A 16010-nucleotide genomic window follows, 5' to 3' on the forward strand; every position below is an offset into this window, starting at 1 on the left:
AGTCACTGCCTTGCCCTCCCCTGCCCCCATGGCCACAGCCACGAGAGGGCCCTCCTGCCTTAAAAGTGGCGGTGATTTAGGGTTTGGTGCCTCAAAACCCTGAGTACTCCATAAAAAAAAGTTTTCCTTCCCCTTGGTGCTGTATTTGAACGCCCCCACTGTGCAGCAGCTCATCCCTGGCGATGATTTATCAGCAGCACCAGAGGGCTGGCTGCTGTGAGGCTGATGCTGGGCTAATTCTCCTGGTTAATTCCCCCTAAGCTTGGGAAAGGAAGATTTTTAGGAGTCAGGGAAGGGCAGGGACAGCCGGGCTGGGTCTCGGTTTATCAGCTGATGATGCTGCCTCTGATACATTCGGTGCCCTGGATGCTGGGCACATCAAGAGCCACGCTGTGATTTGATGGTTTAATTTGATTTGATGTGATTTGTAAGGATTCCACTTCTAATTTCTAAACAATCTTTAGATGTTTTTCCCCTATAATTTTCTCTATTTTCCATATTTATTCTCTATTTTTATTTGCATTTTGATCCGTTGCCTTCATTCAATTTCATACTGGGATTTACAGAGCAAGGACGTGGCACCAGAGGGCAGCCTTGCCTCAGGGTGGGTTTGGAGCTCCAGGTGTAAGGGAAGCAGGTTTATGGCTTTCCAAAATCAAGGGCTAAATCCTATTTCCAGCATTCTCTACTTCCTGTCTGGATCTTGGGGCTTCCAAGGTGTCCTGAGACCAGCAGGACAGTGAGAAGATCCTCCAGGGATTGTCTGGTCCTTCCTGAAACTCCAAAGCTGTGTCTGATCTGGGGTTAAACCCCTCCAAGCCCCTCCAAGCCTGCTGCAGGGCTGCTTTTCCTACGGAGCAGCCCCTAAATTCTCTAAACAAATATGGGGTGTTAGAATGAAAATACTCTTTTCTACAAAAAATAATTATAATAATAAAGAAAATCTCCCCTCCTCTCTGGCCCACTCTCTCATGATTTATGGGTTGATGAAAATGAATGAACTTTATAATGGTTTTCCTGAGTGACAAGCACCCTCCAGAGCTGGAATCTCCATCAGCCCAGCTTTATTCCAGATGTTCATCATTTTAACGACCCCTCAGGCTCACCCCGACCTGCAGCTTCACCCCCGCGAAAGCTCGGTGGCTTTGTGCACCTTTGGTGTCTGTGCTCCTGACACAGGCATCCCCTAAAGGGAATTAATCAAGGATGGGCCCTGCCTCAGGTGGGAGCAATGCAGTGCTGGCAGTCCTGGGTCATAAATCTCCAGCTGAAGGTGATAAGAAACACGTGATACCGAATTTGGGGATGTGTGGGACTCTCACCTGGCTCTTCTAAATTTCCACGTTCTGTTTCAAACCACCCTGGAAAAACCTGTGTCCCTCTTCCTCAAACAGGAGAAAGCCTTAAATACCAAGGGCAGTGAAGAGAGGGGGGATTTGAGATGCTTTCAGAGGGCATGAACTCTCAGCAACCCCAGGACCTGCAATACCAGCTGGAAATCAGGCAAAACCAAGAGTTCTGTTGGGTTTTTTTTTCAGCATACCATGATATTCCCATATGGAAGCCCTGCCAGACTCCAGAGGTGACATTATGTGTCAGGACCATGTGGGAAGGCAGCAGGGATGGATGAGGCACAGGGATCCTTCTCCTGTGCACAGGGGGAGCAGGCTGGTTTGATTTTTGTTGTGGGACACACAGATATGTGCTTCAAGACCTTGAATGCAAAGATCCTCCTCTCCCACCGTCCCTGTTGTGCAGGAGAGTGTGGGAAACCCCAGCAGGAGCACCCTGCCCATCTCCTGTCCTATCATCCAGTCAGGATAAAGCTAATTAAATCCAGCGTCTTCCTGGCCCAAGGGTGGGGCAGGTTTTAGGTCACTGAGTCCTCCACATGCTCAGGTTCCTTGCAGTATCTCACCCTCAGTGACCTGACCAAACTCAGCTGGATTTTTTTTCTCCGAGCCTTTCTTTCCTGGAAAACTGACTAACAATGCCCTTTGACTCACCCTCAATCCCTGGAGACAGTCTTCCTTCCTGCCCAGGTCATGGGGAGCTGGGAGAGCACAGCTTGAACTTTTGGGTGAGAGCCCAAACCTCTGATATGCCAACGCTTTAGCCAAAGTCAAGTAAAGGCCTTGAGTGCCAGTTTTCCCTGCCTTAACCACCTTTCCACTCTATCTTTGGCCTAAAATTCTCAGATGGTCTATTTAAAACTATTTATTTGGTGAACTGGAACATCCAAGAGATATGTGAGGTTTGAGGTGGTTATTTTTTTCTGGTTTGTATTTTAAAATGAAAAAATTTGCATCACAGCAATGAATAAAAGACACAAAGTGTCTTTTGCTTCCTGGAGATGCTTGGGATGAAGCAAGAGGAGGGTGGGAGAAAGAGAATCCACGCTGCAGACCAGCTCACACTGATATTTCAAGATCAGAGTGAGCAGTGGATTAAGCCTGAGTGAGATAGGCTTTACCTTAAAGTGGTTTCCAGACAAAAATCAAAGTAGAAACAGAATTCCCCTTATACACCTTAATAGATTGCAATATCTGTAGCTGCCCAGAAAGTTCCAAAGGCATCTTCCATCTCCATTCCCTGCTTTCCTGTGCTCTCCTTCAAGTCACGCATGTTCATCCCATTTCCATCCAATCCAGACAAACTGCAGGGGGTGAGGAGCAGCCAGGCTCAGCCCCAAGCACCTGGAAAGACGTGGAGTGACACCAAGGTGTTACCTCAGACCAGCTCCTACCTGCAGGTGTGGGGAGCAAGGAACTGCTGGTTCGTCCCCAGAGAGAAAAACCACATCCTTGAGCAAGGGGAAAACTAGAAAAGAGTGTTCCTCCTTCTTTTATGGAGTGCCCTGAAACATTCCTGGAGCTGCCTGGAAAGGTGACCAATGTGTGCTCCTGGTACCCCGCAGCTTTCCTGCTCCCCGTGGGCAACGCAGGTGGTTTGGTTGGCAAACAAAGCAACCTGCCTTGGGGTGGGTGATTCGCAGCTGTTCAGAGCGAGGACTGGGGAGGCTGGGACAGAGCAGTCGGCTGATCCATCGCTGAGCTTCCAGCCCGGGGATGCTGGCACACCGTCAGCATCATGGGACACGGCGAGTCCTGTGCCTGGCGGGTGCAGCGGCTCTCAGCCCAGGCACAGCCAAACCACTCGCATTTGCTGCCTGCCTTTCCCCATCAGGAGGCAATCAGATGTTTTCCAGGCTGGAGATAAAGTTCCTGCCAGTTCGGTTTGACTCATCCTCTTGATGAGAGTTCCCAGATGGAGGGGCTGGAGCTCCTGGGGCAGCAGTGACTAACTCTGGCTTGATGACCTCTAGGCTGAGGCAGCTGGTGGCAGCTCTGGGACCTGTGGCACACTGGATGCTGCTGTGGTTTTTGGAGAAGCTCATCCTGCCGAGCAGAGCAAGGGCATAGGAAGGAGAAGTTCCCTCCTGGCACCTCAAGATGCTCAAGTCCCTCTTCCCTCACTCCTCCACTCCCCGTGCTGCCCACTACCAACACCCCTGGGCACGCTGCACTTTGGCCAGCAGACAAAATCCCTGATTCCGTCAGCCCAGTGCAGTCAGTTGGTTTTTGGGGTCACAAGTTCAGCTGCAAGGCACACGACTGAGCAAACCACAGCACGGGGACGCACTGACAGCAAAATGAGCCGGGCTGTGGGCTGAGGGCTGTGGGCTGTGGGCTGTGGGCTCTGTGCCTTAGGCAATTCTGTTTCATAAGTGCACACATTCTTCAGCTGTGCTTGGATTTCAAAGGATTCCAATCTTTTCTGAAATCGCATCAAAGCCAGCTTGTCCATGAGAGGCCTTAATTTTCTCACTAAACCAAACCGTGGTGCTTCTCGGTGCTGATAAATCTGTTCCTCAGCTACAGGTTGTTGCTGAGGATCCTTCACTGCTCTCCTTTCGGCTGTTCTGCCCCCCAAAATCCCATCCACAGTGAGATCTTTCTACCTCCCAAGAGCATTAACTGCCCCAGCGCCCTCCACAGCCTGTTCTGGCGATCCCTGTGTTTGGTGGGCATGGGGAATTCCCACGGACTCCATACAGGGTGTCCTGCAGTCTGGCAGGAGAGGATACTGCAGGTGCTGACACTTATGGAGTGCTGTCTTTGGTGGTCAGGGATGAAGGGAGGCCGAGCTCCACCTCAGAAGCAGAGATCACCTTTGCCCCCCAGCTGGAGCCCCGTGCACTGGAAGCTGGTTTGCTCGGGAGAAGAGGGATCCCCCCAGTGTGAATGCCGGAATTGTTGGGGCAGTGTTTCATTGGGTCTGGAGGTGCATGGAGGGACAGAGCCCAGATCTCAGTGCTAGACACCCCATGGCTGGGAAAAACATTCATCTTCCTGAATAAATCAGGGAACTAAGCCCTCAGCTGCCAAATAGCGGGTTCCCCTCTCCAATGAACTGTCCAAAATACCAGCACAGAGCAGAGCGTGGAGGGCTGGAATAGCTGACCTTTAAAGGTCCCTTCCAACCCAAACTATTCCATGACTCAATGATTCTATGACCTTTTATCTTCCCTGCACACCCCTCCTGTAACCAGAGGCCCCCTCCCCGCGGGGTCACAGAGCTCCATCAGTTTGCTTAGAGCAGGATCCAGAAAAACTGGAGAGTGGCAGGAGGAAGCATCCTTGGGGGGCTGCAGAGTTTCCCTCTTTGCTGCAGGAATGAAAGTGAAGAGGGTCTCCTCCCACTCCATCCCATCCAACACCCCAACCCTATCCTGTCCCACCCCTCACATCCCACCTCAGCCCGTCCCATCCCACCCCTTATCCCACCCCATCTCACCTCACCCCATCCCATCCCACCCTATCCTATTTCCTCAATTGAATCTCACCCCAGTCCCCCACCCCACCTCATTCCATCCCACCCCACCCCATCCCTTGTTCCATACTGTTCCAACCCCTCGCATCCCGTTCCATCCCACACAATCCTATCCCACTCCTCAATCCCATCCATCTCACCCCATCTCATCCCACCCCCTATACCACCCCATCTCAAACCCCCATCCCGTTCCATCCCACCCTATCCCATCCCATCTCATCCCACCCCATCATTCCATCCCCTCCCGTGCTCACCGCGGTGCCGCCCCCCCACCCCGCTCCGCCCCGGGGAGGCGGTGGCAGCCCCGGGCGGAGCGCGGTTCTCTCCCGGCTCCGCTCGCTCCTCCGCCGGCCCCGCTCGGCCCCGCTCGGCTCCGGCCCCCCGGCCCGGAGTGGCTGCGGCGGGGCCAAGCCGCGCCCCGCTCCCGCGCTATAAAAGCGCCGTGCGCCCCGCAAAGCAGGTACCGGCGGGGCCGCTCCGCTCCTCCAGCCTCCGCGGGTCCAGGAGGAGGAGGAAGGGGGGGGCCGGGTCCTGCTTTCTCCCCCCCGCGCCTCCCCCGAACCCCGATGCCGCCGGCCTGAGCCCGCCGAGACGATGCTGCCGCTGCTGCCGCTGCTGCTGCTGGGCGCCCCGGGGCTGAGCCTGACCTCGGGGGGACCCCCGGACCCCGACTCCGCGCTGGTCACTCCCCTGCGCCTGGACCCCGACATCAACGGGCCGGCTTATTTCAGGGGGGGCCCGGCCGAGCCGCCCCGGGGGGGAGAGGCGGTGGTGATCCAGCTCTCGGCTTTCGGGGAGGATTTCTACCTCCACCTCTCCCCCGACGCCCGTTTCATCGCGCCCGCCTTCGCCGCCCACTACCTGGGGGCGGCCGCCCGCCCGCTGCCCGCGCTCCGCCACTGCTTCTACTCGGGGGATGTCAACGCCGACCGCGAGTCCTTCGCCGCCCTCAGCCTGTGCGGGGGGCTCCGGGGGGCTTTCGGCTACCGGGGAGCCGAGTACCTGATCAGCCCGCTGGCGGGGGGGGCGGCCGGGGGACTCCATCGCCTGCAGCGCCGCAGCCCCGAGCGCCCCGTCGGGGCCGAAGCATCCCGCTGCGCCGTGGGCTCCGGGCTCACCCCCGGCGTGCTGCAGGCGCTCGACAAGTACCGGGGGCGTGCGGGGGGGAAAGGCGGTCGGGCCAAACGCTTTGCCTCGGTCCCGCGTTACGTGGAGACCTTGGTGGTGGCCGACGAGTCAATGGTGAAGTTCCACGGGGATGACCTCCAGCACTACCTGCTCACCCTGATGGCCACGGCCGCCCGCCTCTACAAGCACCCCAGCATCCGTAACCCCATCCAGATCTCCGTAGTCAAGTTCCTCCTCATCGGGCAGGATGACAAGGGGCCCAAAGTCACCAGCAACGCTGCCCTCACCCTGCGCAACTTCTGCGCCTGGCAGAAGAAGTGGAACAAGGTCAGCGACAAGCACCCCGAGTACTGGGACACCGCCATCCTCTTCACCAAGCAGGTGGGTGCAGGGGGGACGGCCCGGAGGAGCTGTCCTCCGTGTCATGGAGCCCTGCACTGGGCTAAGGTGTTCTGCCACCTGTGTGCATGGTGGGGGAGGTTGTGCTTGTGGCTGATCCCGCTGTCCCAAGGGAACCTCCACTGTCAGATGCTGGGGTGGGGGGAGCAGAGGCATGGAGCAAGCTGGCTTGAGCCAGCCCTTGCTGTCCCTTGGGCAGGTTTTGGCTATCAGCCTGGAAGAATCCCTGCCGTGGGGTGAATGAGGCCAGGAGGTGCCCAAGGCAGGTTGCCCCACGGGCAGAAACCTGCCGCTCTATCTCCTGCCTCCGTGCAGGAGCCTTGGCAGCAAGTGCCCTGCAGCTCTGGCGTGCACCCTGAGACGAGAGGTCTGAGCCCAGAAGAGGAGGAGCATGGTCCCGCTTCCCCCTCCCCAGCTGGGAAGAGCTCACAGTGCCACCTGCCAAGAAGAAACCTCTCCCTGCTTCCTCTGACTCATGTGCGAGGTCCTCCTGAGAACCTGGACCTCTCGTCAGCACTGGCTGCGCTGCATGGACCCAGTTCAGGGCTGGAAGTGAAGCACCAGAGATTCAGCCAGCGCTACAGCCCTCGAGTGGGGGACAGGGGAGAGCCACTGCCACCACTGCCGTGGGCTGGCTGCATCCCTGCGGTGGGAGAGGGGCTTGGAGCTGCCTTTGGCACGGCTCCGTGGTGATGTGGGGTGTGGGATGAACTCTGCATCCTCCCACCCCCACAAACTGGGTGATACCAAAGCTCCCAGAGCTTCCCCCACTGTTCCTCCTTCCCTATAGTCCTGTCTCAGTGTGGACATCGGTTCAGTGCCTGCATCCCAAAATCACTGATGGGATGGGAGGAGGATGAGCCCAGCTTGGAGAGGACAGTCACGTCTTATCCTGGCTGCTGCAGGCTTTGGCAGCAAAGGCTCCTTGCATTTTCTCCTTCTCCTATCCCTGCCCAGATGTTTTTGGATTAGGGACAGGGCAGGAACTCCCCTCAGTGGCAGGGAGACCATTCCCAAAACATTTTTCCAGGTCAAGCACTTGTGGGTGGGAAGGATATAGTGTCCAGCTCAGTTCAGCTGTCCCTTGCCTGGCTCAGCGAGGGCTGACAATGGCCTGGAGCAGGAATGGTGCTGTGCAGGACGTGTGAGATCTTGTCATGTCCTGTCTGTCTTCTTGTCCCACCCCACCCCGGGCCAGCTGTAAATCCTATGGGAGCACAGACAGGATCGAAGCCCAGGCTGCTGGAGCAGCTCCTGCCTGCACGGGGCTGCTCAAAGAGGAGGACATGCTGACACCTCTGCAGGGACAAGCCAGCTCCACCTCTGGTGGAAACCCAGTGAGGTCACTGGAGCTGCACGTGGGACAGAGTCGGTCCCAGCAATTTAAAAGACGTGGATCACGTCTGGGCTGCATTTTTTACACATTGCTAAACCATCCATTCCTGAAATCCCAAAGCAAGCTCAATGCAAAGGCACACGGTCAGGGAGACATCTGCCTTCCTTGAGTGCATCCATCTGTGGTCCCCTGACACCCCGAAGCTTATCTTCCTGCCAAAAAGCTGTTACATAAGCCCCCGACTTAAATTTCACCTCCAGGCTGGTTGATAGGCAGTTTTCAGTTGTGCTGATGAGTTGCTGACAAATGGGGCTCTCTTACTGCTTGGATTTGCTCCCTCCTGACATCGGTCGTGCTGAATGATGGATTTGCCTTTGGGAAGCTCAGTCCTCACCAGCTCGTGGGTACAGATGCCCCTTCCTACCTGAGCTGCTGCTTGTTGGAGGGTCCTGCAGAGCATCCAGCCTTCAGCTGCACTCCTGCCTCCTGGAAATATCCTTGCACACCACGGCAAAGGGCTTGTCCATTCTTCCCACCCATCCTGGACCTTGATGTCTCACCAGCAAACGTTTGCTGCACATCTTTGCTTTGCTGTGAAACCAAAGGGATGTTGCATGAAGGAACATCTGGCTGCAGCCTAGCGTGTGGCACATGCTGTGGGGGAATTTGGAAACTGTAGCTCAAGCCTCAGCTTTTTGGAATTGCTTTGGATGCACACAGGAAGCCTCCGTGGCAGGGAGAGTGCTTATGACTCTGAGTAGGTGAATTAATGCACGAGCCACAAGGATCCCCCTAACTGAGCTGTGGAACATCTTGAGAAGTTCACAAGGGATGACAAAAAGCCTTGGAAGGCCCCATACAGGAAGGTCAGGCTGGCAGGAAAGTGCTGATGCACTGAGCAGGGTGCCTGCAGCCCCTTGGGGGCCAAGCATCCTCCCTGCATCTGTGCCGGCAGCGGGGGACACCGGTGACAGTGAGCAAAGGCAGAGCCGGCTCCTCGCACGGCGCTTTCCCACCCTGAACCTGTTTCATTTCTCTCTCCTCCCCTCCTGAGCAGGCTCAACAGCTGGCAGGGCTGAAGGAGGTATTTAGGTGCAGGATCAGGGGCTCTCATTAAAGCCCAGAGATGCTGCCTGGCATCCCCAGGCTGTCCTGAGGTGGGGAGTGAGGGAAAACCCCTTGAAGAGCCGCTGGCCGTGTATCCCAGCGAGGTTCAGAGCGAGAAGTGGGTCAGTGTGTCAGTGCAGGTGTTGGGCCGGGAGCCAAAGCTCGCTGTGCTGGCGAGGAAAGAGCTCTTCAAAGAGCAGTGAGCGGGGAGCTGTGAGCTGTGACATTCCTCTCCATGCCCCATCCTCACCTCCAAACCCCCAGCCCTGGGCAGAGCACAGGCAGGGGGGGCCTGGGCAAGCTGCACCCCTGGATTAGCTCAGCGTGGCGGTGGCACTGGCTCTTGGTGGTGTTTTGGGACTGGGACTCTGCACGTGGGCTTGCCAGCACCATGAATCAACCTGTGCCCATCAGTGGTGGCCCTGCCACTGCAACGTGGGGTTGCCACCTCTTCTCCCTGCTGACATCGATGTGTGATGGGATCAGGGTGCAGCAGGGTCCCAGCTGGTGGGGAAAATTGGTGCAGGGCAAAGCACTGAACCCAGTTGTGTGATGGGGTTTTCCACCACCAGTGCAGACCCAGACATTTCTTCACGTCACCTCTCTGGAGATCATGGTCTTGCCTGTTCCTCCACACTCTGTAGCCCCAGGTCTCCTGTTAAAGCCATCTCAGCCCTGGCTGGGGCTCTCTGAAGTCATCAGGACTGTTACTTACCCACGGCTGAACCTGCCTGCGCGGGAATGCCTTCAGCTTGGAAACCTTGCTGGAAATATTGGCACAGCAGCTCCTGCAGGATTTTGAGCAACCCAGGCGCTTTGGCTGGGCGAGTGCTGAGCATGAATCACACTTATTTATAGCATGGGAGTGCCCAGTGAGTCCCTTACTTTTCTTTTCATGTGGAAAACAGCTCCCTGCCCACTGCATGCCTCCCCGGCACCTCTGGGGCAGCACCAAGGGAGGGGATGATGCTCCAGCCCTCCCAAACCAAAACCACATCCCAGCAGGGGAAGGGAGCACCTGGGACAAGGTTATTGCCAGGCTGCAGCACCGCTGTTTCTTAAATGGACTTTTTTTCTTAGCACCAGCACCTGGAGAAGGGCAGATCTGCCTAGGATGAGACCCTTCCCAGCCTCTCTCCTGGCAACATCCATGTAGGATCTGGCTGTCCTCAGTTTGGGGGTGGAAGCCTGGGCTGGTTCCTCCTTTGATCAGCTGGGCTTGGTTGCTCCTTGAAGGATGGCTGCAGAGTGTCTTAGAAAGGCAGGAGCACTTTCTCTAGCCTTGGAAACCTCTGGACCTGGTCCAGGGCTTTCTTGTTCCTTGGAAGAAGCTGAGAAATGAGATTGAGAAGTGGTTCAGCCCTGAGTCCAAGGCCAGATGTGTTCCCATCCACCCACCTGGGTCTAGTCCTTGAGCTCACGCTTAAGAAGAAGGGAACCAGACTGGCTCCTCCATGACAAAACCAGATCCACCCTGGCCGGAGGAGCTGTCTGGGGAGGAAAAGCTGTTGCTGAAGGCAGGGCAGGATGCTACACATATCCCTGGTGCCAGGGTTAAGTGCAAACGCACCGTTGCAGCCTGGCCTGGGTCAGGATTGAGGTTTCCTGCCTCTGTATCCTGGTGTGGTTCCCACCCCTTTGGGCTTTCTTCCCATGTGTGGTACACCAGGGATGAGGTGGGAAAGGGGAACCGTGATGTCTGTGCTGTCCCCAGAACTAACCCCTTCCCTCTGTGACTGGCAGGACCTGTGTGGTGCCACCACCTGTGACACGTTGGGAATGGCAGACGTGGGCACCATGTGCGATCCCAAGCGCAGCTGCTCCGTCATCGAGGACGATGGGCTGCCCTCGGCTTTCACCACCGCCCATGAGCTGGGTAAGGCTCCCAGCTCTCCTCTTCCTCTCAGGGGGAATTCCAGGAGCTGGCAAGGTTCAGAATAGCCCTGGTTCCAGCCTCTGGGAGATGAGACCATAGGCGGTACACGGTGATAGGGAAACTGTGCCTTGGGTACAAGAGTCTCCCTGAGCCAGGTGGGAAAGGGCTGCTGAGGAAGCAAAAGGCTTTGCTCTCATGGTTGCTACCACAGCTGGGTTTCCAGGATTCAGGAGTCCTGAAATAACAGGCAGACGGCACACCTGCCTCTGGGAGGAGAGAGTGGGGCAAGTGCTGAAGTCACCTGTCACCTTCTCTTCACAATTTCCCTTGCCCTTCCTTTCCCGTGTGCTTTCCACGTGCATGAGGCATCCAGGAGACAGCTGGAATGTTTGCTGACTCTTCTGGGCTGTCCACAGCTGCCATGCTTGCAAGGGTCTGCCCCACTCCATGTCTCAGTCTCCCCTGAAAGAAGCTGGGGGGTCCCTGCTCATCGTGCCGTGCTGGGTTATTCATGCTGCCTCCCTTATCCCACCCCCAGGCCACGTGTTCAACATGCCCCACGACAACGTGAAGGCCTGTGAGGAGGTCTTCGGCCGGCTGAAGACCAACCACATGATGTCCCCCACCCTCATCCAGATCGACCGTGCCAACCCCTGGTCAGCCTGCAGCGCTGCCATCATCACCGACTTCCTTGACAGTGGCCACGGTGAGCCCTCCTGTGTCCCTATCCCCTAGGAACAGGTCTGTCCCTGCAGGTGTTTACTGGGAAAAGATGGTTGGCTGTAGAGCGCTTCATCTCCTGGCTCCGTAAACAAATTTAGAGAGAAATGGGAGTTTGGCAGCATTTCTGTAGCATCCAGACTTCCTGGGTGTCCCCAGCAGTGACATCTGCACTCAGGCTGCTGGCACAGCTCTGGCATCCCCAGGAGATGGAATCACCTGTGTCCGGGATACAGCCAAGATCGAGGGCATCCCTGGGGTAGCACCTGGATAGTTTTGGCCCAATCCCTCCCTCATCTCCCTGCAGCGGTGCTTTCCCTCCCCACTCTGCTCCATACAATCCCCCAGGACCTGGTAGACCCCCTCTCCCCACTCCTGCAGGGGACTGTTTGCTGGACCAGCCTGCCAAACCCATCCCGCTGCCCGAAGACCTGCCAGGGACGAGCTACAGCCTGAACCAGCAGTGCGAGCTGGCCTTCGGGGTGGGCTCCAAGCCCTGCCCCTACATGCAGTACTGCGCCAAGCTCTGGTGCACGGGGAAGGCGCGCGGGCAGATCGTCTGCCAGACCCGGCACTTCCCCTGGGCTGACGGCACCGGCTGCGGCGACGGGCGCTTCTGCCTCAAGGGCGCCTGCGTGGAGAGGCACAACGTCAGTAAGTACAGGGTGAGTACCTGTGCCAGGAGCCCCAAAAACATCCTGCAGGGTCGCTCTGAGTGGGTGCTGGTGGAGCTATCCCCAACCTCCTGATGGTGGAGAGCCAGCGTGGGGACACTGATGTGGGAAGAGCTGGTGATCCCTTGGGTATCGTGTATTTCTCAAGGAGTGAGGATGCTGCTCTGCTCCAGCCAGCCCTGGGCAAGTCTCACAGAAATTTGCTGTGTTGGAAGGGATCATTGAGTCCAGCTCCTGTCCCTGCTCAAGACCATTCCCAAGAGTCACACCACATGCCCGAGGGTATTGTCCAAATCCTTCTTGAGCTCTGCCAGGCTTGGGGCTGTGACCACTTCCCTGGGGGGCCTGCTCTGTGCCCAACCACCCTCTGGGAGAAGAAGCTTTTCCTAATATCCAACCTAAGCCTCCCCTGTCACAACTTCAGACCACTCTTTTGGGTCCTGCCACTGGTCACCACATAGAAAAGATCAGTGTCTGCCCCTTGGATTCCCCTCACAAGGAAGGTTTGTGGGCAGTTGGAGGTTTTGCCTGTGAGTTGTGGGGATGGTGAAGGGTGTGCAGTGCCTTATCCCGTCCATCCCTGCAGGTGGACGGTGGCTGGGCCAAGTGGGCGCCTTACGGGCCGTGCTCACGGACGTGCGGCGGTGGGGTGCAGCTGGCCAGGCGGGAATGCAGCGACCCCGTGCCGGCCAACGGGGGCTCCTACTGCGAGGGCATCCGTGTCAAGTACCGCTCCTGCAACCTGGAGCCCTGTGCTGCTGCAGGTAAGGGCTGGAGCTCGGCTTGAGCTGTAACAACCCCCTGAAACTAAAGCTGGAGGTCCAGGCTGGTGCCCAACACCACACCCCTCTTATTTTCAGTGCCAGGGAAGAGCTTCCGTGAGGAACAGTGTGAGGCTTTCAATGGCTACAGTCACAGCACAAACCGCCTCACTGCCTCCGTCTCCTGGGTTCCCAAATACTCCGGTGTCTCGCCCCGGGATAAGTGCAAGCTCATCTGCCGGGCTAACGGCACCGGCTACTTCTATGTGCTGGCACCCAAGGTTGGTGAGAGACCCCCAGGGTTAGTGTCTGGACAGTGGGATGGCTCCAGGCTGCCTGGAAATGAATAGATTTTCATTGTCTGCTGGGTGGATGGTGTTAGATGAGGTGGTAGAGGAGGGGAGTCCACCAGTCTAGTATGAATCAGCTTGGGGCTGGAGTTGGTCCATGGAGGGTCTTCCTCTGGAAGTCCTCATTTTTTACCTCTTGTAAAGGTGCCTCTGGCACACTCCTGTAGTCCTGGGGTAGAGGATGATAGTTATGGTACTGGGGAAGCAATGGGCAGGACAGGGTGGCCGTCCAGACATGGGACCGAGCGGGGTGGTGTCAGCAGAGGCCCCTGTGCAGCTTGTTCCCTGCAATGGAAAGGGCAGGAAATTCTGCAGATGGGAGCAGAAAAGGGATGTAGTCCCATCCATCTCTTCTCAGAGACCCCAAAAATCCTGCCTTCAAAGCAGAACATGAGCGAAGAGCGACATGGTGCTGCTGGCATCTCCTCAGGACCGGTCGGATGGATTGGGGTTGGATGGACACAGCTGGGGGACCTCGGGGGGTGTGAGAGGGAAATGCAGCAGCTTGTTTTGCTCACCTGGTTTAGGTTGTGGATGGCACCCCTTGCTCCCCGGACTCCACTTCAGTCTGCGTCCAGGGCAAATGCATCAAGGCGGGCTGTGATGGGAAGTTGGGCTCCAAGAAGAAGTTCGACAAATGCAGCGTCTGCGGAGGGGACAACAAGAGCTGCAAGAAGGTCTCGGGCTTGTTCACCAAACCCATGTGAGTGTTTGGTCACCATGTATGCTTCCCCTTCTCCCAGCTTTGTGTTTTGGTGTGGGGGATGCAGGAAGGTCGTGGAGATGGTGATGGGATAAATCCAGCCCGAGCAAAATCTGCTGGTGCTCGTGTCCATCACTGCACAGAGACCTGGGCTGGCTCTGAAGGAGAAGCGGGACACATTTAATGTTCTGTTGACTTCTGCTGGTGGAGTGCTGTTGAGCCAGAGGAGCTGAAGCATCTTCCTGTAGCTGGGTGACATCAGCCTAGAAAAACCTCAACACAGGGAGGAGATTCAAAATGATCTTCACAGGACAAAGACAAATGTAGGGGTGGGAGGATCTCAGGGCTGCAGCTGTAGAGGGCTGAAGTAATGCAGTAGCACCATGTCCCTGTGCCTGATGTCCTGCCCTGCCTGCTCTTCTCTTTCAGGCATGGCTACAACTTTGTGGTGGTCATCCCCGCGGGCGCCTCCAACATTGACATCCGGCAGCGGGGCTACAAAGGACTCATCAGCGATGACAACTACCTGGCGCTGAAGAACGCACAGGGCAAGTACCTGCTGAACGGCCACTTCATTGTCTCGGCCGTCGAGAGGGACCTGATGGTGAAGGGCAGCGTCCTGCGGTACAGCGGCACCGGCACTGCCGTCGAGAGCCTCCAAGCCTTCAAGCCCATCCAGGAACCCCTGACTCTGGAGGTGCTCTCCGTGGGAAAGATGACCCCTCCTCGGGTACGCTACTCCTTCTACCTCCCCAAGGAGAGCAAGGAGGAAAAGTCCTCCTACAAGAGGGAGGGCAAGACCCCACCGGACCTCAACAACAGCGTCCTCAGCCTGTCCAACCGCTTGGATGGCGGGAGACCAAGCTACAAGCGCCCCTCCTACAAGTGGGCGGTGGGCGGTTGGGAGGCGTGTTCTGTCACCTGCGGCGATGGCCTGCAGAAGCGCTCGGTGGCTTGTCGCGACTCCTACGGCCAGCCGGCCGCCGAGTGTGACGCGGCGCAGCGCCCCGCCGACGTCCGGCTGTGCGGGGAGCCCTGCCCGGCCTGGGAAGCTGGACCGTGGTCTCCTTGCTCCAAGAGCTGCGGTCGGGGTTTCAAGAGACGGGCGTTGAAGTGCTTGGTCCCTACTGGGCGCCTGCTGCCCCGGGAGAGTTGCAATTTTCGGAGGAAGCCGCAGGAGCTGGATTTCTGCACCTTGAGGCCGTGCTGAGCAGGTCAAGGGGTGTCTGCAAGGAAGGGCGTGGTGTTCCTATGGCTGGGTGCAGCCAAGCAGCCGCCAGAGGTTGGGCGTGGGGGAGATGTCCATAGCACATAGCAAAAGGGGGAAAAATAAGAAAAAATGGGAATAAAAAGGGACCTGGGTGTGGGGACAACCCCATGCTCCTGGGAGAGAGGGCTTTTACCAGCCAGGTCGCTTGGAGACAGAGCGGGAATGAACATCTACCTCGAAGCCACTGAACGACGCGGAAACCACCGGTGGAGGCTGGGAACTGGGGGGACAGATGGAAATGAGGAGGATCATCACTGCCTGTGATGGAGGCAGGGAGATGCCCCTAAATTGCACAGATGAAGCCTCCCCCCACCTTCCCAGGACCAACCCTACCTCCCTTCTCCCTGGACTCCCCCAACACTCATGCTAAACAGGACCAAAAGGATTTACCAATGCAATGACCACCGGTGCGATGAGGCACTGGGACTGATGCCTCCAGGGCTTGCTGGTGGTGATTTTGTTGTCCCAGCAGCATCCCCGGGTCAGGCTGGAAGGTGGTGGCTTTATTTTCATTCTCTCCTCACTTTTATGACCTGACCAGTGTAAATTTTATGGTGCTTAACTCTGTATTTTTTGAACCTCCTTCTTCCCCTCCTGATGGATGTAAACCTTGCATAGCAGGGCTGGTGTTATTCCCAGGGGATCTCACCTGCCTGAGGTTTCCTATGGTGCTTTGGGATGGGGCTGTGTGAACATCTGGACGCTCCTTTACAGCCTGGTCCACCTGAAGCTTTTCAGGGCTCAAAGGGATCACTGTGGACCTGAGGTTTGAGCTGTCATTCCAAAAAAGCAACTAGCAACTGTGCTGTAGCTCCACAGGGTCAGACACAGCCCCCCCAGTCGCTGATACTTC

General features: G+C 56.9%; 1 protein-coding gene across 1 annotated transcript; it reads left to right on the plus strand.

Annotated features, from left to right (window-relative positions):
- Window positions 1–5427: 5427 nt before the first annotated feature.
- ADAMTS15 (ADAM metallopeptidase with thrombospondin type 1 motif 15) lies at window positions 5428–15211 on the plus strand (the record flags this gene model as incomplete). Its single annotated transcript, XM_082297078.1, has 8 exons — window positions 5428–6342; window positions 10547–10679; window positions 11218–11385; window positions 11781–12064; window positions 12660–12837; window positions 12934–13115; window positions 13712–13887; window positions 14317–15211. 8 exons carry the CDS (start codon window positions 5428–5430, stop codon window positions 15095–15097), a joined length of 2817 nt encoding a protein of 938 aa, XP_082153204.1. The 3' UTR covers window positions 15098–15211.
- Window positions 15212–16010: the final 799 nt, after the last annotated feature.

The sequence above is a fragment of the Coloeus monedula genome (assembly GCF_965178545.1).
Source record: "Coloeus monedula genome assembly, chromosome: 25".
Lineage (NCBI taxonomy): Eukaryota > Metazoa > Chordata > Aves > Passeriformes > Corvidae > Coloeus > Coloeus monedula.